At 51.5% G+C, this 23,235-nt stretch overlaps 5 protein-coding genes across 7 annotated transcripts; 4 read left to right on the top strand and 1 right to left on the bottom strand.

The window, feature by feature from the left end:
• Positions 1-644: 644 nt before the first annotated feature.
• Positions 645-2,402, top strand: AAFC00_004307 (uncharacterized protein; the record flags this gene model as incomplete). 2 transcript variants are annotated; one of them, XM_069343931.1, is made up of 4 exons in its annotated part: positions 645-662; positions 1,060-1,214; positions 1,268-2,178; positions 2,233-2,402. In XM_069343931.1, 4 exons carry the CDS (start codon positions 645-647, stop codon positions 2,400-2,402), a joined length of 1,254 nt encoding a protein of 417 aa, XP_069202483.1. The 2 variants fall into 2 exon arrangements, with proteins under 2 accessions (XP_069202483.1, XP_069202484.1); XM_069343932.1 differs by having other exon boundaries at positions 1,268-2,402.
• Positions 2,403-3,213: 811 nt separating this feature from the next.
• AAFC00_004306 (uncharacterized protein) lies at positions 3,214-7,077 on the top strand (the record flags this gene model as incomplete). The annotated part of the gene is made up of 1 exon (XM_069343930.1): positions 3,214-7,077. The coding sequence occupies one exon, from the start codon at positions 3,214-3,216 to the stop codon at positions 7,075-7,077; it is 3,864 nt and encodes a 1,287-aa protein (XP_069202482.1).
• Positions 7,078-8,686: 1,609 nt separating this feature from the next.
• Positions 8,687-10,946, bottom strand: AAFC00_004305 (uncharacterized protein; the record flags this gene model as incomplete). Its single annotated transcript, XM_069343929.1, has 2 exons — positions 8,687-10,719; positions 10,772-10,946. 2 exons carry the CDS (start codon positions 10,944-10,946, stop codon positions 8,687-8,689), a joined length of 2,208 nt encoding a protein of 735 aa, XP_069202481.1.
• Positions 10,947-13,421: 2,475 nt separating this feature from the next.
• On the top strand, positions 13,422-15,463 carry AAFC00_004304 (uncharacterized protein; the record flags this gene model as incomplete). Of its 2 annotated transcripts, none has more annotated exons than XM_069343928.1 (3): positions 13,422-13,660; positions 13,712-14,183; positions 14,234-15,463. In XM_069343928.1, the coding sequence occupies 3 exons, from the start codon at positions 13,422-13,424 to the stop codon at positions 15,461-15,463; spliced, it is 1,941 nt and encodes a 646-aa protein (XP_069202480.1). The 2 variants fall into 2 exon arrangements, with proteins under 2 accessions (XP_069202480.1, XP_069202479.1); XM_069343927.1 differs by having other exon boundaries at positions 13,473-13,660.
• Positions 15,464-21,788: 6,325 nt separating this feature from the next.
• Positions 21,789-23,122, top strand: AAFC00_004303 (uncharacterized protein; the record flags this gene model as incomplete). Its single annotated transcript, XM_069343926.1, has 4 exons — positions 21,789-22,002; positions 22,064-22,374; positions 22,439-22,570; positions 22,634-23,122. The coding sequence occupies 4 exons, from the start codon at positions 21,789-21,791 to the stop codon at positions 23,120-23,122; spliced, it is 1,146 nt and encodes a 381-aa protein (XP_069202478.1).
• Positions 23,123-23,235: the final 113 nt, after the last annotated feature.

The raw sequence follows: 23,235 nt of genomic DNA, 5'->3' as shown, positions 1-23,235 counted from the left end.
CTACCTTGCGCTATCTATTGAAGCTGTCCTTTGGTTTGTGTCCTACACAGTGAAGAATAACAACTGTCGTTGTCGACTCGTACAAGTGGAGCAAAAGTCACCAACGTCGAATCGACGAGTCGTTCTGTATCGCTCTTCAGAAGCCCTAGTCGGTTGTGGGAGGGTTGTTTGTTTGTCCTGTCGGCTCCCCAACCACTCACCTACTTTCGTGATCCTGGTTAGAAGTGCATATCCAAGGAGAGGCGTGAGGGAGGCATTTCTCGCTTGTCACAGAAAGACTCAGGCGGGCCGCCGATCTGCGCATATATCAGCAGCTTGTGAGTGATTTATGGTTCTTCGTGCCGTGTCATCACTGCACCTGTGTGGGTGTTTCATCAGACCTTACCTCCACAAGTGACTTTCACCACCATTCCATAGGGATGCAGTGCTTATGATGATGCGATATCACAACGGCGATGTGCGCCATACACAGGGCTGATACTATTAACACAGCAGAGAACTGAAGGCCAGGGAGCGTATACATCTCGTTTCGCACAGGATCCCCCCACCCTACCTTCCAATACATCCTCGTGGTAGCTTTTCCGGGTCGCCTATCTTGAAGTCATTATTTGTTTTGCAGACAAGGATCTGAGAGAAAAAAGACAATGTTGAGTAGCTCGTCGGTACGTTTCCTTAGCTCATTCAGCCCTTTCGCCTTGCTATATCTGTCCTTGCCCATGCCACATCATCCCTCTTGAGTATTCTCCTGCGGTCAGTGCGCTTCCATCACCATGAACTTCTTACGGAAGTGTATGTCGTATCCATGCCCATACGACCCCGCCGAGCTCGCGACAAGCCAGAACAGGCTTTCGACGCCAGGCGATGGCAGGTACTGGGAGAGGCAACATAATCGTGATGGACCATGGAGATATACGAGCTCCAACGCCGGAAGTCCTTCCGCTCCAAAGAAGAAGAAAACATACGCTCTACCTTGCCGTCTATCACGATATGGAATCACTTGTCCTGTTTGTTACATGCGTTATATGAAGAGAAGACTAAGTTAGGATGTGGAATGATTAGCGAAAGCCATATTCGGCTGTGACAGTGCAAATCGAGCGCTTGACCAGCGAGCAATTCGAAGAAGAAGATTTCAGTGGCATCATTGATCTGATCGAGGTTATCCGCATCCAAGCTTCTGGACCCACGGAGGCTGCTAGGGCGATTCGTAAGAAACTGTAGGGTCTCGCAACGATCATCATCTTCTGTGACAATGCTAACTCGGGACAAGCAAGTATGGCAACCCGCATCGACAGATCCGGGCCCTAGTCATCCTCGATGGGCTGATCCAGAATGCGGGCGGACGATTCCAGAAGGGCTTCGCGGATGAACCATTACTGGAGCGACTTCGAGTTATGCCCAGGGATGACATGGTAGACCGGCAGGTACGCGACAAGTGCAACGTGCTGTTCCGACAGTGGGCAGTAGCATACAAGGACACGCCGGGACTACAGCAGATTGCGACATTGTACAAGCAGCTGCCTCAGAAGAAGAGAGCGCCGCAGTCTCAGTCCAAAGTGCTTCGTGAGACGGAAGCAGATGCCCACGACCCCGACAACCCACTCCGTGACCCATCGCCCGAGCCTGAGGAGGAAGCACCGACACCTCCGCCTGCACAAACACCCAAAGGACGATCTCGATCCTCGTCGAAAGTGACACCATCAAGCTCGTCCTCTCGGCCCATCTCTCTGTCTTCTGCGCCGTTCTTCGGATCGTCGGCTAGCAAAAGCAAGGCGAAGAAAGACAAACGCGCCAAGTTCAACCTGGAAAGGGAGAAGCCGCAGATCATGCAGACGCTTGCGGCAGCATCAGTATCGAGCACGAGTCTGTTGAACGCATTGCAGCTCATCAATCGAGAGAGCGAGCGGGTGTCGGACAATGCAGAAGTTGTCAAGCGATTCGAGAACTGCAAGCAACTGCGACGTCAGGTGCTTCGGTATATCCAGCTGGTGGAGAGCGATGACTGGATCGGCAGTCTGTTGTCTGCCAATGACGAATTGGTCAAGGCGCTCACGAGCTACGAGATCATGGACAAGAGTCTCGAGGAAGACAGCGACAGCGACGGATGGGAGCGGCCATCGGCGGAAGACTATATTGCGGCGGCCAAATTCGAGGCTGCGCAGAAGAGCGGCGGTGGAGGAGGTAACAGCGCGGCGTCACAGCTCGCGGGACTGAGTCTCAGTGATCAGGCCGAAGCAGCACCACCGAAACCCCCCAGACCTGCAGCGCCAAAGGCCGTGCCGGCGCCACAAGTGGATTACGACGAGCTGGAGAGCGAGTCAGAGCCCGAGGAGGACGAAGACGATGATCCGTTCGGGGACAGTCATCGTGTAGAGCGTAAGGGCATGACGTGGAAGGATGTTTGAGCACGACGACAGTCTTGCAGTCGGTAGGGAAGAAGAGGGCAGGAGCGTGATCATAACGAACGGACAAGGACGAAAGGCATGATGAGCTTGGATGGTATCAGTGTGTGAGTGCAGATGTCTATACTCGACGATTTATATGTATATATATATATATATCGATTTACAAACGCAGTACCATGACCATGTATACCTTGACCAAACCGTGCCTTAATCATGTAAACATGTCATGTTCCAGGTACTGTGGAGGTAAATTGGTGTATTTGGTGTAGAAGATGGGGAAATGGCCCATGCTCCTTTGGTTCTCTCCGGACATAAGGTAACAAGGAAGGAACGACGGTCGATACGTCACGGCACGGCAGGCGCACAGAAACGGCCGAAGCTGGAGGATGGGGTTCGGTCGTCCGACTCTGTTGGAGAGAGGCAACGACATTACCACCACCTCAATCTCCATACAATCTCCATCTTCGAGAGTAGATTTTTGCATCTCTCGTGTACTCGAAGCCAGACCGGGATCCTCTAGCTCTGTAACCTCGATGGTTTGAGCTTGACGAACGAGTGATCCGCCCATATACCCCCCGACTGAACGACGACGACGACGACGACGACGGTGGCTCTACCACGACGCCATCACCGCCACTACCACTCCTACCGCTGCTAGAAGACTCGATACGATCACTCGAAGGCATTGAATCGAAAAGAAGACACACGGTCTCTGTACAGCTTCGCGTGTCGCCACTCCCGACTCTCGCTAGGCAGCAGCAAGAAGAAGGGCAAGAGCCGGTGACAAGAACAAGAACAACAAATCGCAAAGATGCTGCCCAAAGTCTCACTGGGAGGAGCGCTGTCGCTGCTGAGTCTCGGCGCTGCTGTTCCTGGCTCAACGACGGCAGCTGCTGCGGGTGGATGGACAGAGAAACACGAGGCGGGAAGGTGTGCGATCCGCGGCCACTGCGGCAAACAGGGCTTCTTTGGCTCCGAGCTGCCCTGTCCAGACAACGGCCTCGCAGACACACCAGACGCCGACTTACGCACCAAGCTCGTGGGAACCTGCGGCGACAAGTGGCAGCACAGCGACGTCTGCTGCACAAACGAGCAACTCGACGCCCTCGGCTCGAACCTCAAACGCGCAGAACCTCTGATCTCTGCCTGTCCCGCCTGCAAGGAGAACTTCTTCAACCTCTTCTGCACCTTTACCTGCTCTCCCGACCAGTCCCTCTTTGTCAATGTCACCAACACGGCCCCCAAGGGCGACAAGCTGCTCGTCACCCAGCTCGACCACCTCGTCTCCGCAGACTACGGCTCGGGCTTCTACAACAGCTGCAAGGATGTCAAGGTCGGCGCCACTGGAGGAAGAGCGATGGACCTGATCGGTGGAGGAGCAAAGAATTACACACAATTCCTCAAGTTCCTGGGAGACAAGAAGCCCTTTGGCAGTCCCTTCCAGATCGACTTTCCCATGCCGAGCCCCGGAGACTTTCCAGGCATGGAGCCGAGGAAGCTGGACGCCTATCCCTGCAACAGCACCGACGAGAAATACCGGTGCGCCTGCGTCGACTGCGAGTCCTCGTGTCCCGCATTACCTGCGGTCAAGGAGACGCAGGAGTGCCATGTCGGTGTCCTGCCCTGCTTGTCTTTTGCCGTCATCGTCATCTACTCGGTCTTCCTGGCTCTTCTCGTCGTTGCTGTCACCGGACACGTCGCCTATGCCAAACACAGCAGGAGCAAGAGCGAGCGTCTGAGGTTGCTGCAAGACTCTCCGCCCAGCGACGACGAGGACGAGGGCGACATCGTGCACCACGCTGGTATGCTGGACAAGCCGCAGAAGATCCTTCGTCTAAACACCATCTGCGACCGCGCCTTCTCCCATCTCGGCCGTACCGCTGCCCGTTTCCCCGCCCTCACCATCGGCACCTCGGTCGTCATCGTTGGCCTGCTCAGTCTGGGATGGCTCCGTTTCGCCGTGGAGACGGACCCTGTCAAGCTCTGGGTTTCTCCAAACTCCGACGCCGCCCGCGAGAAGGCTTTCTTCGACGAGAACTTCGGTCCCTTCTACCGAGCCGAGCAGGCCTTCCTCGTCAACGACACTCGGCCCTCTGGTCCTGGGCCCGTTTTGACCTACGACACCTTGCAGTGGTGGTTCGATGTGGAGAGTCGCGTGCAGCGCATCAAGTCGCTCGATGGCGGCTACACCCTCGATGATGTCTGCTACAAGCCTACCGGGGATGCTTGTGTCGTTCAGTCCCTCACCGGCTACTTTGGCGGAGAGGTTGATCTCGTCGACCCGGATACTTGGGCCGAGGACCTTGAGGCCTGTGCCGAACAGCCCGTCAACTGCCTGCCTGACTTCCAGCTCCCTCTGAACCCTCGTCTTCTCTTTGGTGGATACAACTCGAGCGTCAGCGAGGCCGAGGCCATCGTCATCACCTGGGTCGTCAACAACCCCTCCGAGGGCACCTTTGAGCTCGAGCGAGCCATGGCGTGGGAGCAGAGCATGAAGGACTTGCTGTTGACCGTCCAAGACGAAGCGCGCGAGCGAGGACTGCGCTTGTCCTTCAACACCGAGATCAGTCTCGAGGAAGAGCTGAACAAGTCCACCAACACTGACGCCAAAATCGTCGCCGTCAGCTACATCATCATGTTCATCTACGCTTCCTTGGCCCTTGGTGCCACCACTCTGACCGTGAGAGATGTGCTGAACAACCCCGGTACTGCTCTGGTGCGCTCCAAGTTCATGCTTGGTGTTGTCGGAATCCTCGTTGTCCTCATGTCTGTCTCCGCATCTGTCGGTCTTTTCGCCGCACTCGGAGTCAAAGCGACTCTGATCATCGCCGAGGTCATTCCGTTCTTGGTTCTCGCCGTCGGTGTCGACAACATTTTCCTCATCGTCCACGAGTTCGAGCGCGTCAACATCAGCCATGCCGATGAGCCCGTGAGCGAGCGTGTCGGCAGAGCTCTCGGCCGCATGGGTCCGAGTATCTTGCTTTCAGCCAGTACCGAGACCGTCGCCTTCGCACTCGGTGCCGCTGTCGGTATGCCGGCTGTGCGCAACTTCGCCGCGTACGCTGCTGGTGCGGTCTTCATCAATGCTCTGCTGCAGATCACCATGTTCATCTCTGTTCTTGCCTTGAACCAGCGCAGAGTCGAGGCCGGTCGCGCCGATTGCTTCCCTTGCGTCAAGGTCGGCGCGAATCGCCGTACGTCTATGCTCGGCGATGGCTTCAGCGTCATGTCTGGCGTCGAGGAAGAGGGAAGTCTACAACGTTTCATCCGTGTCACCTATGCACCTGCCCTCCTCGGCAAGAAGACCAAGACTGCCATCATGACTGTCTTCCTCGGTCTGTTCACCGCTGGCATTGCGCTGTTGCCTCATGTCGAGCTGGGTCTGGATCAGCGCATCGCTATCCCGTCCGACTCGTATCTTATCAAGTATTTCGACGACCTGTACGATTACTTTGAGGCCGGGCCGCCAGTCTATTTTGTCACCAAAGACCTTAATGCAACAGCCCGGGTGCGTCAACAGGAGTTGTGCAGTCGTTTCTCCACTTGCCAGACTTTTTCTCTGACAAACATACTGGAGCAGGAGCGCAAGCGACCAGAGACGTCTTACATTGCCGATGCCACAGCTAGCTGGATAGACGAGTTTTTGTTCTGGCTGAACCCAGAGCTTGATTGTTGTATCGACGGCTCCACTGCCTGCTTCGCCGACCGTGACCCTGCATGGAACGCCACGCTCCACGGTATGCCTGAAGGACAAGAGTTTGTTTCGTATCTCGAACGTTGGATCGAGGCACCTACGAACGCGGATTGTCCTCTGGCAGGCAAAGCAGCGTACGGAAACGCCCTTGTCATCGACAACTCTTCGCTGTCAATTCCGGCGTCTCACTTCAGGACTAGCCACACCCCACTACGCAGCCAGTCTGACTTCATTGCTGCCTACCAGAGCGCCAGACGGATCAGCTCAGACATCAAAGAACACACCGGCGTCGAGGTCTTCCCATACAGCAAGTTTTACATTTTCTTCGACCAATACGTCAGCATTGTTCATCTGTCGACTGCATTGATCGGGTCTGCTCTGGCGTTTATTCTGCTGATCAGTTCTCTGCTTCTTGGGTCTTTGGCCACGGCCATGACGGTGACGGTGACGGTCACCATGATTGTCATCGACATCATTGGCACCATGTCTCTGATGGGCGTGTCTCTGAACGCCGTCAGTCTAGTCAACTTGATCATCTCGGTCGGAATAAGCGTCGAGTTCTGCGCCCACATCGCCCGCGCATTCACCGTTCCGTCATTGTCGCTGCTCGAACGCACGAGCACGTTCCGAGGCAAAGACGCCCGTGCCTGGGCCGCTCTGGTCAACGTCGGCAGCTCCGTGTTCTCTGGCATCACGGTAACGAAACTCCTTGGCGTCTTCGTGCTGGCCTTCACAAAGAGCAAGATCTTCGAGGTCTACTACTTCCGCGTCTGGCTCGCCCTGGTTGTCTGGGCTGCTCTGCATGCCCTTGTGTTTTTGCCTGTGGCGCTGAGTTTCTTCGGCGGCAGGGGATACCTCGAGGGCTCGTCCGAGGGCGGCGGTATTGATGGCAATGGCAATGGGGGTCTCGAGCGGGACCTGAACAGTAGGAGGTTCAGGGCGCTGTTGCCTGATGAGGAGTATGATTCCGACGAGTATTGATTTGTGTGCTCTTTGTTTTTATGATCATGTGAAGGGAAAAGAAAGGAGAGAAGGGTTAATGGAATCGTGTACAGTAGCAGACCATAACTTGTCGTACTGTAATATGCCTGCCCTGCTGCATACGTTCGTCCTACGCGGACAGCGCCACTGCGTGGAGCCTTTCTTTTGTCTCTGCCTTTACTTCAAGTGTATTACTTGTATAGCATATTATGTCTTGTTATGCTGCACTGTACTGCACTGCACTGTGCTCTACTGTACTCTACCAAGCTATACTGAATGCGATTGTCCTACGCGGATAGCGCCATTGCGTGCAGCCTCTCTTTCTTTTCTCTCTAATGACCTATGATACACAGGTCCATGGTTGTCCCGCGCGGACGCCACTACTGCATGAAACGTTGTTTTTGCTATCCTCTTCTTCAACTCTGACGATATCAAGGCTTGAAAGTCGGAAACCAGACACTAGGACTCGACGTGTTGATACCTCTCGTGTTCATCACCCCGATGCTAAGAGGCAAGACCAAAGACGCCCACTAGAGAAAGTCCAGCACAGTACAGCATAGTCCTCGTATGGAGCTACTGTACGGTAGGTGGAACAAGGCAGGGAATCAAATGCGTCGATAAGTAGACAGGGTCGCACCCATCCGTCTCAAAATGTTCGCATTCCTCAGTACGCGGTTTCTGTCACCTTTACTCGGCACCAATACTTTCACAGTGGTTAGATGGTATGACTGTGTTCATGTCAACGTGACATTAGGTCTGCCTGGGAAAATCCTAGTAGTGGCTTTTTTTTCCTTTCTGTTCTTGCTTTCTCTTTTCCATCGCACGATTAGTACCAACGGATGGAAACCAAAGGGTGATGGTAGCATTGTAGTAACATGTTATTCAAATTGTGCTGTTTACCTCATGTCCACTCTCCCCGCAATCCCCTATTCCTTAAGCATGGAGTTTTGGTGCCTATGCTTACTTCAGGCTCTTTGTCCGGCTTCTGGTTGAGCTGTTGACGAGATGCATTCCCGCTCTTTTCGTTCAATCCCCATTTGCGCCTTACATCTGCGACCGCACTAACTTCATTAGTGGACCAACATTCAGCCCGGTAGTCATGAGGCGAACCAGATGTTATGTACAAAGGATGATTCTCTCTTCTCGAGTCTCTATGCACAAGTGAAACGGAACAACAACGGACTAGGAGACTGACAGAGACATGGGATTTCCATACATACACGAGACAAGACAAGCAAAAGAAAGACAGGTGAGACTGGATACTCGACAAGAGCGAAAGGAAAGGAAAGAAAAAAGGACAAAGGGACCTCCCATTCCGAGCCATGTTCCTCGACGGCGTACCTAGATGACAGAAAGAGAGAAGGCGGTGATATAAGAGATATGTTGTATGAATGATGGGTGTTTCGCAGTGAAAAGCAATTGGGTATTTTGGATCGCGTGAGCGTCTGATAAACGAAAAGGCCGACCCAAGTGTGTAGTAGTGGTAGTGAGGGAGAGAGAAAGGAAAACTGTTTCGTATATGTCCAAGAGAATGGGTTGTCGTCGACTTCAGCCGAGGGGAGCGAGACAGTTCCGTCTGTGTTTGGACAATGTTGGTAGAACAAAAATATTATCCGACACCTGGACTCGACGCATTTTGCTGTTGTTCGTGACCTCGACGGTGCAAGAACCCTCGTAGTCCCAAGCCTTTCCTGCTTTTGACGCTACCCCCCACCTTGGGCGGAAGCGGTGCGGGAAGAAGACCAGCTGCCATCATGTTGGCTTGGATCCTCTGAATCTTCTCGTCTTCTTTGCTGCTGGTGACGCTGCTACCATCCCCATGGCGCCTGTTACTGCTGCTGTTGACGCTATTGGCATCACCGTGGCGTCTGCTGTGTTCGTGAACTTTAATTTCCATTGAGCTAGAAAGGCCGCTTCCCCCGCCCTGCAGCGTGCCCTTTTGGTGAGACTGTCGCACGACATGTGACACGTCTGCGACACCTTTCAGTTGTCCGTTCCGAGACGATCGATCGGAAGAGCGTGTGTCACTTGCCGGTGGAGATGGACTAGCCACATCATTCCGATCGTGTGGTGCGGACGGTAAAGCTGTGGTTGTCGTGTCTGTTCCTCGACTTGCAAAAGACGTCGCCCTCGGCGAAAGTATAGATGGTCCTCTGCTTGACATCCTAGAAGTTGATCTCGAGTAATTTGAGCTCGAAGTCGTCAAGGCATTTCGTGCTTGCCCCAGGTCTGGAGTCATTGCCCCAGATCGAGTCATGTCAGATTGGCTCGCCGACGTCTGGGCAGATGGTGTAGCGATCAGACCTGCACTGACCGTGTCCAGATACGTATCCCTGATAAAGTCTAAAAAGGCGTCGACGTCTGCGATGGTGCTCATGGCACCCATGCTCACACGCACGACTCCGGTGGCTTTGCCAAACATGACCTGGGTAGGATGGCTGCAGCGGTGTCCGGCCTGAAATGCAGCTCTCATCTCTGCGGGCGTCCAATTCAGGTACGACGCGACACCGCCCGGGTTACACAGACTTCCGCTGCGGACATAAATGTTCCTGTCGTCAGCGGCCTCTTCGACGTCTGCGTACCCGACCATCGTACCGTCCGCCCGCATGACATTGAGAGCGATCGTCGCTCCTTGGACCGTGGGATCTCCATATACTGTTTGATCGTCTTTGTAGATGCGCGCAACTGCTGCACCGTTCCTATGCTTGAGCCCAGCCAGTCCCTCATACATCAGTTTGCTGAGTCTTGCAGTATGCATGGAAATGAATTTCATCGGATTGACGCCGTAGAGTCGCTCGTGCACGTCCATGGCGTGGTCAAGTGCAATTATCGAATGAAATGGAAGAGTGCCATCTTCAAGCCTATCATGCAGAGACGAGCCCTTTTTGGCGTGCCATGCATCGTTGATATCGATGACCATGTCGACCGTGCCGCCTCCGAAATAGGCGCGATCTTTCAAAACGTGTTGTGACTGTTTCTGGACCAGAAGGGCGCCGACATTAGGAAAGCCGAAGATCTTGTAGAAACTGAGCGCAACAAAATCCGGTGCCGTCGAGGTATTCCCCAGATCCAGTACCGCCGTACTTGCTAACGCTGCAGCGTCAAGTAGAGTATAGGTTGCGGCTTTGTGGAAGGTTTTTCGAATTCTCCCAGGCCAGCTGGTTGGCAACCTTCTGCCTGTCATGTTCGACTGCCCAGGATATGCAAAGAGGCCCAGTTGTCTTGCTCGAGGTCCTCCTAGCCCTCCGCTGTTGATCCACGTGTCTACTTCTTGATCGCTTGCGAAGCATCGGTGCGTCTTGGTCGCCTCTCTCGCGCCGACTACGCTGGTGTGAGAGTCTTTGTGGTATCCGTACCACACGGGAGTATTACTCGTAGCTGCATGGTCGCGAAAGCATTCCATCACCAGCTTGATGGAGGCCGTGGCGTTAGCGGTGAAAACAAGATCCCAATCCTCCGGATCAGCATTGAAGAATCGAAGAGCGCGGTATCGAATAGCATCGATTCGGTGCCCTGCAAAAGCAGAAGGCGTCGAGGCTGAATGAGGATTCCCATATAGATTACTGATCATGTCCGCAGAGAATTGCTCCATGAGAGATTTCGCATACAGCGTAGTCCCGCCATGATCAAGATATGTCTTTCCTATGATAATAATTCAGTATGTAGTACGCGACGGTCTATGCAGTGTATATACCCTTTAATTGTGGATACTCCCGATCTCTAAACTCCTCGACCTCATCCGTACATACTTCCTCATGTAGCGAGTCTATGGAAGATGGAGTTGTGTAGTCGGTTGGATAGTCTTGGTCGTCTATGTCACTTATGATTATAGACGAGACATCGTCCAACGGCGAAACTGGTCTTGACATGAGGTGAGGTTACTTCGAGGTCAAGTCCTGCCAGGGACAATGTTTTTCTTCGAACCGTGATCGTCCTCGAGTGCAGGGATGATAATCCAACTGCCGTGCTTTGTCTATGTGGCGTGGCAATATATACAAACAAAGGAATAGATCTCAATGGGCACATATGCTGACAAGCATGATCAAGAACCAGCCTCGCTGCACGCTATACTGTCAATGTGATTGGTAACGAGAGTGGGTAGTTGAAGAACGATTAGGAGAGTCTGTGTGACGTAGAATAGTATGCCGGCGATATGCACAAGGAAAGGATGAGGGAAGACCAGACGAGGGAAGGTCACTAGTAGTATGCACAATCATCGCAGCGCACTTGTGACGAACTTACCAAGGAGACCGGTCGCTGTACCAAGCAGAGGCATGCTAATAGTCAGATCATAGACGCACCAAAGCGCCGGCTGTCCATCACCGAGCTAAGACCTGGCCATGTAGCACTGGTCACTCGGTAACATTATTACTGCGCGAATCGATATCATGCGTAGGCCAGAGGTTATGGTCTGTCGTGCCGCTGAACGGTACCTTGTTCATGCCTGATCAAGTCAGACAGACGCCACAATGCCATCCTGTGGGTCGATCAACCAATGGGTAGTCGCATGTGTACCTTGAGACGTTTTTCAAAGCCTCTTCGCTGGAAGCATAAGTAGCAAGTGGGGTCCCAGATGATCTGCTTCGGCGAGGTTCGTGAGCCAGCCCAAGGCTGAACTTTATTGACCATGTGGGGACTTCGCACTAGACTGGTGGCTCGCTTCGACCACCATCACTTCGACTTTACCTCCTTGGGGGTTTCTCGTCGGCAAATCCAAGAATATCCCGAGATCAACATTCATCTATGCGCTGGGCAGTCAACGCGTCGAGAGATCGCGAGATGAATCAGAATCACTTATGTGACACTATTAGCGTGGAAGCTGCACGTCTCCTGGCATAGGATTACGATTGACCACACCCAATCATATACATCTGGCAGGGTATAAGAATATGTGACCGTACAAAAGTGCAGCCTCGTCTGCATTCATGTGGCAAGTTTCCTGTAGAAATAAAAACTCCGACAAGCTCTCAGGTTTCATATTGAAGGGGCTTGCTGGGCTGCCATATTCGGTCGACCCAGAATGATCTTCTCAAGGAGCCCGCAACTTTACCAAATTCTTGTCCTCCAGCTGTGGGGAAAGTGGCTTGTGGAACGACAGGCATGAGGAAGAACCAGGCTAGATCAATTCGATTGTGCTGTATGCTGCAAACAGTAATGTGTGGTTTTAGATTGAGCACTTCCAGCTTGGTCCGCTGTGTCACGGCAAGCGGTCGCTAGTCCATGACTACATGCAAAGCCTTCCGCTGATCCTCAGGGTTCTCGTCGTCCCCAATTGTCCGATAGCAAGCGGAGACCTGAAAGACTAATGGTTGGTTCAAGGCGAAGGGTGCGAAGCCGCGTCCCGAATAACGGACTCGCAGCCCTTTGTCTTGACGGCTTTTCAACTGTCTAACGACCTTCGAAGTGTTTCAAAATCTAACGAGTCTCCGGGAAAGTAGACGACTGCATGTCTCGTCGACCATGAGCTAAGGTAAAATCGTTAATCATGATCTGCCATAGCAAATGATGACAAGCAGCGATAATTTGGGACTGTCGTCACGTAGTGTTTGCTTGGAGAACGTGCATGGAAAAACACACAGGTCATATCTCCCATGCTACCCTGAACACGTTCCAATCATGTGGCCGTGCCTGAACTGGCGCGGATTTGTGCCACCAGCGCTAAGACTTAGATCGTGCAGGGACCTAGTCCGGTTTATACTTTCTCGCCAGCCTCTTATGGTCATCTAAAACAACGTCTGCTTGTGATATCGATGCATTCTGCGGTACTGTGCATATAGAGTCTCGGACATTGTAGAGAAAATCAGCAAGTACCAGCTAGGCCTCGCCGCTAGGATTAGGTAAATCGTCGCAATGAGCTGGCGCTGTGCACCGTGTCGCTTTCCGTATGGCCTGTATCAATATTTCAGCGCTCACTTGTTGCGCCTTGGGCTTATCTTCCTCGTTTGACTTCGTCGATCTGGCAATCCGTGCTGCCCGTCTCCGATTCTGTGTGTCTGATTTCCTTTAGCGGCGTTTGCCACTCACTTGCCGTTCTGCAGCTATCCATACACCAGCGCAAGCCTTCAGCAAGTCAATTCGCTGCCTTCTTGGCTCCTCCTCGTTGCACGAAAGACCTTTTGTTTCCTCTTCTGAAGGTGTCTGACCCACTCGTTTACTTATCCCACCTCGCACCCATCGCACTGTCCCTCCTTCGTTTCCCCTCTTCTTCTTATCGAGCACGTGGCTGGTAGATCACACTTACTTGATCAACAGCACCAATACTTATCACCTTCACTTTTGACGTCTCGTGCTTCTTCTACTTGCTCCTCTTGTTCACCTCCTATCCTCTTCATATTTGATTCACTATGCAAGTCATTGAGCCTGCCGAGCGGGCAGAGCGTAAAAGCTACTCGGAGATGTCCGATGTTGAGAAGATGATCGGAGGCGACTACGCCCAACTCACCAACACCAACATAGGCAGCTTTGCCTGGAAGGGTGTTACAGTTACCGTCAAAGATCGTCAGACCCAGCAGCCTAAAACTCTTCTTAACGATGTCAATGGTGTCGTCAAGGCAGGCGAGCTTCTTGCTCTTATGGGACCTTCGTAAGTAGAATTACATGCTTCGCACACATATGTTATGACTGACAGGTGCAGTGGTTCTGGCAAGTCTACTTTGTTAAATGTTCTAGCACATCGACACTCAGTGCTTGGTGCAGACATCAAGGCCAACATCTACATCAACGGTACTCCTGCAAACCCAAAGACATTTCGCAGAATCAGCGCCTATGTCGAGCAGGAGGATGCGCTGGTCGGCTCCTTGACAGTCAGAGAAACTCTGAGCTTCGCGGCTCGCCTCTCGCTCCCAAGTGACATTGATAAAGCCGAGCGTATCGCTCGTATCGAAGCTCTCATCACAGCCTTCGGTCTTCAGGGGCAGTCAAACACATTAATTGGCACTGCAATCCGTAAAGGCATCTCAGGTGGTCAGAAACGCCGTGTTAGTGTTGCAGCGCAACTGATCACCAGCCCTAAGCTCTTGTTCTTGGATGAGCCCACTTCCGGTCTTGACTCTGCAGCCTCCTTTGAGGTCATCTCTTTCGTTAAGGACATTGCGAAGAAACACAACGTGAGCCATCTAGCTTCCCGAATGCCACTGCCTTCCTGACATATCTCTAGTTGATCGTCATCTCAAGTATCCATCAACCGTCCACTTCAACTTTCGCCATGTTTGACAAGCTCCTTCTTCTTTCTCAAGGCGCAACAGCATACAGCGGACCAGTCGCTGAGGTCCAGCCTTACTTCGACGCCTGCGGCTTTCCAATCCCCCTTTACATGAATCCAGCCGAATTCATCATCGATTTTGTGAACACCGATTTTGCACGTGACAGATGCGAGGTGGATGCCCAACTGCAGATGGTGCACTCCTCCTGGACGAAATCACGTCTGGCATGTGCCACAGTTACTGAGCTCACAGACGAAGTGGCACGCGGTTCTATGAATCCAGACGTCGGTCAGTATGCCAACGATGCCTCTGCTGGTTCATTCGCCATCATCATGGCTCTCATTCATCGCTCGTTCATCAAGTCATACAGAGATATCATTGCTTACGGCATCCGTATTGCCATGTACTTGGCTCTGGCTATCATGGTTGGAACAATTTGGCTCCGCCTTAGTCCTACCCAGGGCAACATTCAGGCTTTCATCAACGCCATCTTCTTCGGAGGCGCCTTCATGTCTTTCATGGCTGTCGCCTACATACCAGCGTTCCTCGAGGATCGAGCAATCTTCATGAAAGAGCGTGCTAACGGCCTGTACGGCCCAACTTCATTCATTGTCGCCAATTTCATTACTGGCCTTCCTTATCTATTCTTGATCTCTCTGCTGTTCTCCATCGTTGGGTACTGGCTCAGCAACTTCCGCCCTACTGCTGGTGCATTCTTCAGCTGGATCATGTGGCTTTTCCTGGATCTGCTTGCTGCCGAATCACTTGTCGTACTCATCTCCTCGGTCATCCCTATCTTTGTTGTCGCACTGGCTGGAACCGCCTTTGCCAACGGTCTGTGGATGTCTGTTGGTGGATTCATGGTTGCGCCAAACAGTCTCAACCCCTTCTGGAAGTATGTCTTCCATTTCATCGACTACCAAAGCTACGTCTTCCAAGGTATGATGGTCAATGAGTTTGGCTATCGTGACTACTCTTGCCCAAAGGATGAGCGGGCTCCTAATGGCTGCCTATGCATGTACGAGTCAGACCTTCAAGACCAATGCATGATCCGCGGAACCGCTGTGCTGAAGCAGTATGGCTATGGTACCGACGATACGGGCAAGTGGGTTGGCATCCTCCTTGGCATTATTGCCGCCTACAGGCTGCTCGGATGGGTTGTTTTGTACATTCGCCGCAGCTAGATCACACGCCTGACAGGCACCTTTCTTCTACTCCTTCTATATTCGCCTTATCGGCTACATGAGTTACTTCAATCGCTTACGACGGTGCGGGCCAATTGGAGCACAGGCGTCAAGGTTATCATAACAAACAGTCGCACTTGTATCCTAATTCACAGATTTACCATACTCTCCTTCTGTGCTCATAGCAACCATAAATGATATCAAAATCACGTTTGTATCACATTGACGAGAATCATTCTCCCAGTGGCACTCGATACGTGAGACCTAGTGAAGGCAAACAAGACTGCATGATGGAACGGACCAGTAGATTCATTCCGCGGCACATGCAGAGTCACTGTGGGTTCAGACCCTTGTCCTTAGCCCCCAGCTCAAGGTCACATATGCTAGTTTCACATTACGTGCAGATGATGGATTGGTGTGTCAATAGCAGCATATTCGTCATGCAAGGTGTATGGACGGACCTGGTCTATGGTGGGAATGGAGACGTTGGCCATACAGCAGCCCCGCATAAAACAGGGGTTTCTGATGCAGACCAAGCCACCACGATCCACTTCTCTAGTACAGCACGCGGTTTAGAGGCGCATGTCAAAGACGCGTTTCGATCGGTCGCTGCAACTAGAACCAGTAGTACTTCGATGGCAAGCCACTTGGTGTTGGTGCTAGGAGCTTTTTCTCGCGCTTATGCACGGTACTTCGAGGAAGGTAGAGGATCAAGCCGAGTGGCGTCAATGATAGGCAAGAATCGTACGTCAAGCAAGGTATATTGCTATAACCACGGTAATGTCATAGAGGAACAGAGAGCATGCATATTCGCCGCTTGTGAATCTTTTAGTGTATAAATCGTTGAGAAGCGTTTTCGTTTCGTCTTGCCATATTCTACAGTACCCGGGAACTTGGGTTTGATACTATAGATGAGGGTCCACTGATTGTCCATTGATAGCGAGATACTCCAGAGATTTGCGCTTGGCGGCAATCATGTTTCTGTGGGCTATTCGTACGTCTACGGTTGATCGCATTTGTCGCCCGGTGGAAGGACAGACAATTCATACTTCGATCCTGAGTCTAACGACGATCATAAAAAGTTCGTAATCACTCTTATGCTTACCTCTGGCTGCTGGAAGTCCTTCAATTACTCACGTTGTGTAGCGTGATCGCCAGGTCAGGATGGCGAAAACTCGCCTGCATGAGCCTACTGTACAAGCGTGGCAGTCAAAACCGGGTCTGGAGAGAAGGATCTCGTGTCCCACAAACCCACAAAATCAAATAAATCCACACTTGTGCATGTCATGAAGTGTCTTACTTGACCTAAGTTACTGTGTGAGGTCAATAAACTCGTATTTTCAACGCGCGACGGACCGTTGCGCCGTCCCAGACGGTGAATCATCCCCGCCTCCTCGCTTTTTGATTTCACTTCGCTTAATATCTGAATCACTCCCCCGGATTGCAACGAATAGTCGATAATTGTCTTCCATCAGCGGTCGTAGCAATAACGTGCTTGCATGATGGGCCCATGGTCACAAGAGTCCCGAGAATCACAAGGCAGTCGCATACGAACAAGTCGCCCACTCATACGTGGACTGGTGGAGAAGACGAGCTCTACTGCAACACCGTTTGACTGTACCAATGTGCAAGAGTAATGCAACCACGCGTTCTACCATGATCATCGGCTTGGAGCAGCTAAGACGATATGCAACATTCCTTTAACAGCTCTCGCGTGTTGTAGACATGTGGTCCCGTTGCGAAAGTGGGACTATGTGATAGTGACACACAAGTTAAGTGCGCACAATCTGCTTACAGCCTTCGAAATATGCAATGATCCGAGGGTTGATCGTCGAATGACTCCAGCAGTATGTGTTTCACGGATACAAATAATGATCTGTGGCTCATGACTGCTCTATCTTTCAATATTGCTACACGACCGGAATACGGCGACTGGCAGAATAGACATCAGACTGCAAAGTAGCTTCATCGTTCTTAGTCAATGATTTCCAAGTGCACAGTTAATGACTCTCTGTTGACTAGTCGATGAATTTTCCATGAACAGTTGGCCAGACTCTAATCGAAAGTCGACGGTACTTCAGTAACTAGTTCATAAGTGCTCGGCAAATGGTACATCATCTCCAATAATTAGTTAATGACTACTCGGTGGATGATTAATGACTAAAACGGATTCCTTTGTATTGGTAGACCTAATGATCTACAGTTGATGATATACATGACGTCCGCCCGAGATCCTTTCGATTGTTCTGGTTGTGCTATGCCAGTCATACAATAATGTACTTGTATTGTGCCCTCGGTACGGAGGCTGGGGTAGCCATAACAGCAGATCTTGATCCACTTGCACCTGGAGCATGACCTTGCTGTCGTGAGGGGTGTGACAAGAGCTCACACGCGGTCTTCGCCATAGCCATTAGTCGCCCCCGCTATAGTACGGAGCCCAGGATCCAGGCACCGGGTAGCGACTGCCAGAGATGGCGGTTGAACAGACAACATACTGGTACACAGGTACAGGCTCAGATAAGACCTGCCGATGGTCCAGCATATATCGTACCGCACAATACCCATCATATATCAGTACACCTTCGATCTGCCCATTGTGATACTCAGTACGATATGACGGGAGGCGCGGTTTTGTGCGATATCACAATTTGACCCTATCGAAATGCTGATAGAGCTTGCCGCGCTAAAAGCCATCGTAGATTCACTCGTCGCTCAGGAGTCGGCTGTCACCACAATAGAGTGAGACATTATCTCTGATCCATTTCCGTCATCGTATCGCCGCCTAATTGTACCAGAAAGTCCAGTGATAAGTAAATGCAGCTTCCAAGTGGATATAGTCTCCACTAAGTCTCATTCATGGCCGGAGTCGCAAGCTAGTAAGGTCCGGCCACCGCTAAAGCTCCTCGGTCGCGTGGTCTTTCCGTAAATCGCTCTTGCGCCCCACTCACGACTCCGTCAGGGGCTCGAGACGCAATTTGTTGCAAAGGTGTGGTTGTTTCATGACCTGCATAGACGGTGGTTTTATCCGGCGCGCCCCGTGCCGTTGTTGTACCATAGTACTGTCGGAGAATATCCGTGACGGGGTGACGAAGTCAAAATCCGAGATTGAGATATCATTCAGGTGCTAGCGACGTTGGTCTCGTCTGGTCGCATGATTATCTGTCCCGAATGTTGCGACGGCGTGTCTTCAGCGCCTGCCGCGATTTACTGTCTCGTTGAGTTTGTTAGAATCAGAGTACTTTTCAATGCGACATTCCATGCTTTGCAGACTCAGCGATCAGATTGGTGCAACAATCTTTTCTGTGTTGTCACGAAGTTCGTCTCGTCAGGTACATGTACTGAGTCCAGATGTTTCTCAAAACAAGACACAAAAATGGTAATGGTCCAGAGTGTGTTAGCGTCACGGGGGAAAGAGTCTTCCCCTCCCAACCGTCACTTCTTTCATTGACATTGACAAGTCGAAGCGTATCACTCGCTCCTCGCGAGTCCTTCCTACATGTAGGCACCAATACGAAAAGGTACAATTTCTATCGCTTCTTGCAACCCGTCGACTGAAAAGACGCAGAATCTCGATCTAGCTGCCATTCACATGACGCAATAGATTCTGGCAGTTTCAGTAATCAGTAGAGTGGTGATGTTATGACATCCCATCATGCCTTGTAACAGCCCATCAAGAGATATTCCGTACCACTGGACAGTGTCTTATATCAAGCTTGCGCTCCTCTCTTATCTAGTCATGGCTTTCTGCTGCAGTTTGTGCCGCTAATTGTGCTGTTTGCATCATCTACCGTTCTGTCGACAAATCTGCTGACTTAACGGGTGACGGAGAAGCTGTCTGGTACATCTTTAACTGGATCTGGGACATGCAATTGAAGTCTGCGTCCACGTTCGGCTGCAAATTTCAACTCAGCAACCGCCCAACAGTCGATGCGAATGCAAGGAAGCCGACATGGTGTTCTTGAATTTCTGCCTATGATTACAGCCACTCTACTAATTGTAGACATGGACCCCTGCGTACAAGGCGACGAGAAATCCTCCCCTGTAACTGACAGTGTAGGATCTCTCAAACCAGGATGTATATACACAGATTGACAAAATACTACTTGAAACAGGAGGACAGCTTCACAAGATACGTACTCTGAGGAAGGACAAGATTATCCACAAATCATGTGAGGTCTTCGTCACCTATATCAGGATTGTGCTGTAGCGGCCGTGGTGTGCCCATACAATCTCCTGCAGGACTGTACCCCAAGGCCTACTTGTGTCCAATGGCTTCTGAACAGGCATTAAAGATAGGTTCGCGTCAACGTGGCATGGCGAGCAATAATACTTGACAGCATGAACCTGTGTATCACGAACGCCACAATTTAGTGTGAAGTGTATTCTGCATCGTCTAACGAAGGTCCAAATCATCTGATCATTTCGAGGAGTATATCTGTCCGTGGCGCAATGTGATTGAACATTTGGCTGCAGGTCAGATAGTATCGAAGGTACGTCTAGATCAACCATGCTCAGATACACATCAAGGACGGGCAACAGATTCTTGTAAGAGCATAGAGTTGATGACTTCGTTCATTGCGTGGTGTGTTTGGTCCACGACAGCGCGTTTACACAGGTCGGATTGTCCATCCGCATGTCGCCGACTCGTCTATGGATAGAAGAGGTATAGATTACTAGAGTAGGTGAAAACCCCATCTTATGACCTAGATTCAAAGTTGGGGTCGCTCAATGTACGTAATTCACTCTCGGACGTCTCGCAGCACTATACTTACAACACTATACATAAACGCGACACGATCAAGTTTTGTACTTGGGCTAGGCCAAGCCAATAGTCAAAAGTAAGTGGTCTTTTCATCAATCATTCTTATGCGAGGTGTGGACACTATACGGTACTCAGCAATATGGAGTTCACAAATTAGGGCCGTTCAAAGACATCAGGGGCGGAGAAGGCATTTATTCTGCACTTCCGCTTTAACAACAAGCTTAGTCAGGGGAGCACTATAGGGAATCAACTAGCGCTGAGCGAGTTATCTATCATTTGACGTCTATGGATGCGCTGTACCTCCGATTTTGTATCTCACAAGGTACCACTATAAGGTGGGCTTTAGTGAAGCTGGCTATGCAGGTCACCCGCGGTACCTGCGGTCTTCGAAGTTTTTTGCATACACCTGTATACACACTACTTCCCTACTGCACGCTAGATATCAAGTATATACAGCAGAGATGAAAAGCGCTTGCTACAGTTACTACGAATTTCGAAAACTATAATCGATATGGCTGGACTCGGTGAGCATGACGAATCATCAATCAGGACACTATCATCCCGACCAGGTCCCACACCTCCCTCGTCTACTGCGGCCCGTCCACGCGATACCATGTTCCTTGATTGCTCCTGACTTGCGTGTGCCTGCGGATACCGGTGCAGATCATGCTAGTCTACTGAAAGCGAGTACGAGAATAATCTCGTAGCCAACAGTTCCGGTATACTCGTACGAGAACGGTTACATGTCCGCAATGATAGTCCTAGCAATGAGATTGCTTCACTTGACCAAAAAGAAAAAGATAGTACGAACGTCATTAGGATAGCGTGGAGTAGGTTGACACTTTGCAAAGATGCGAATAAACCCGCTGTATAGGAATAGACACACAGCCAAATGCGACTTGATTATAGAATAGAATGCGAGCGGCGCCAATGGCGCTGGAATAGGCAGCTGGTTTGGACAACAAAGTAGCGCATAGTGAAGAGATACTGATGTGCTCGATACACGAGTGATTGACAGTGAAACAGACACATCTAGAACAATGGCGCTGGCCCCTCTGTTCATTAATGTTCAAGTCTAGAAGGCTCACGGTATGCGCCCCATGCAATTGATGTAACACTTAGCATGTTTCCAATATAGCGTCGACTAAAAGAACAGACCGAGGCTTGACAACGCTTAGCGAAGCTTGGCCTATTTAATTTGCGGGGGAGTTGGTTTTCTCTACAAACCTTCTCTGCCTACAACCCGCTTGAAGCATTCGAGCATACGTATTCGCAGCACCTGGACTCATCTCCGTGCCGGCAGCAATGCACATGAGACCGCCTCAAGCGCAAGTTCTTTGTCCAACAAGCCGCTGCTCGGCGGATGGCACGGTAAAGTAGATAGATGTCAAGCTCGTGATATACCGTAAGTGCTATCCTGAAGTTGTATAAGTATCCTCGAGTCTGCTCCCATCTCGAATACTGTTTTCTCAACCCATCAACACTCGAGCAGGCCTCGTTTAGCACTTTCATTCTCACACACTTTCTCTGCCCAACTCTCATTCTATCCACTTCTACTTCAAGATGATCATGACAAAGTTGGCGCTTGCCAGCATCCTTGGTGCTGCAGCAGGTGTCTTCGCTGCCCCCGCCGCTGCCCCTGTCCCTACTGCTCCTGCTAAACTCGAGGACCGCGCTACTACTTGCACTTTCTCTGGCTCTGGTGGTGCTGCTGCTGCCATCAAGTCCAAGGCCAGTTGCGCGACCATCGTTCTTAGCGCCCTTGCCGTCCCATCTGGTAAGCTCGAGTGACTCGTGTAACGCCCATCAAGAGCATCACCTCCTAACATATCTTACAGGAACCACTCTTGACTTGACCAAGCTCAACAAGGGCACCACTGTCATCTTCGAGGGCACTACCACCTTTGGCTACAAGGAGTGGGATGGACCTCTGCTGTCCATCAGCGGAACTTCCCTCACCGTCAAGGGAGCCAGTGGCGCCGTGCTGGATGGCCAAGGCTCAAAGTACTGGGACACCAAGGGTGGCAACGGAGGAAAGACCAAGCCCAAGTTCTTCTATGCGCACGACATGATCGACAGCACCATCTCCAGCATCAAGGTCATCAACTCGCCTGTGCAGGTCTTCTCTATTGATGGCTCTGACCACCTTGTAAGTCTCCCTTCTGTATCAATGAAGATGCTTGCTTGTCATAAGGAACTGATATCCTTTGTAGACTCTTGACTCGATCACCATCGATAACTCCGCCGGTGATGCTCTGTCCGGCGGCAAGGCTCTTGCTCACAACACCGATGCCTTCGATGTCGGTGACAGCACCTACATTACCATCAACAACGCCAACGTCCAGGTAAGCATCCCCCCGATCGTGCCAGCCCCAGTTCCCCCTCGCAAATCGCTAACCCCTTACCAGAACCAAGACGACTGCCTCGCCGTAAACTCGGGCACCTACATTACCTTCACCGGCGGCACCTGCTCAGGCGGCCACGGCCTCTCCATCGGCTCCGTCGGCGGCCGCAGCGACAACACGGTCGAGAACGTGTACATCTACAACAACATCATCAAGAACAGCGCGAACGGCGTACGCATAAAGACCGTCAGCGGCGAGACCGGCACAGTCAAGAACGTGACCTACAAGGACATCACTCTCAGCGGAATCACCGACTACGGCGTCGTCATCGAGCAAGATTACGAGAACGGCTCGCCCACTGGTATCCCTACCTCTGGTGTTCCCGTCACCGATCTTACGCTTAGCGGTGTCACTGGTTCGGTCGCGAGCGATGCCACTGAGGTTTATATCCTTTGCGCGTCTTGCAGTAGCTGGACCTGGAGCGGCGTTTCCGTCACTGGTGGTAAGAAGTCGAGCAAGTGCAAGGGTATTCCCTCTGGCGCTGCCTGCTAGATGTTTTTGTCTGGTAGCGAGACGTGGTGATGGCCTGTCGGTCGACCATGAAAGCAGTTGTGGCGGATGGGAACGAAGAGGGTGGAGATGGACAATCATTCTTTTCACACCGT

Source organism: Neodothiora populina, assembly GCF_041146345.1.
Source record: "Neodothiora populina strain CPC 39397 chromosome Unknown canker_contig_17, whole genome shotgun sequence".
NCBI classification, from domain to species: domain Eukaryota; kingdom Fungi; phylum Ascomycota; class Dothideomycetes; order Dothideales; family Dothioraceae; genus Neodothiora; species Neodothiora populina.
The sequence above is the reverse complement of the archived record's forward strand: the minus strand, read 5'-3'. Positions and strand labels throughout refer to the sequence as shown.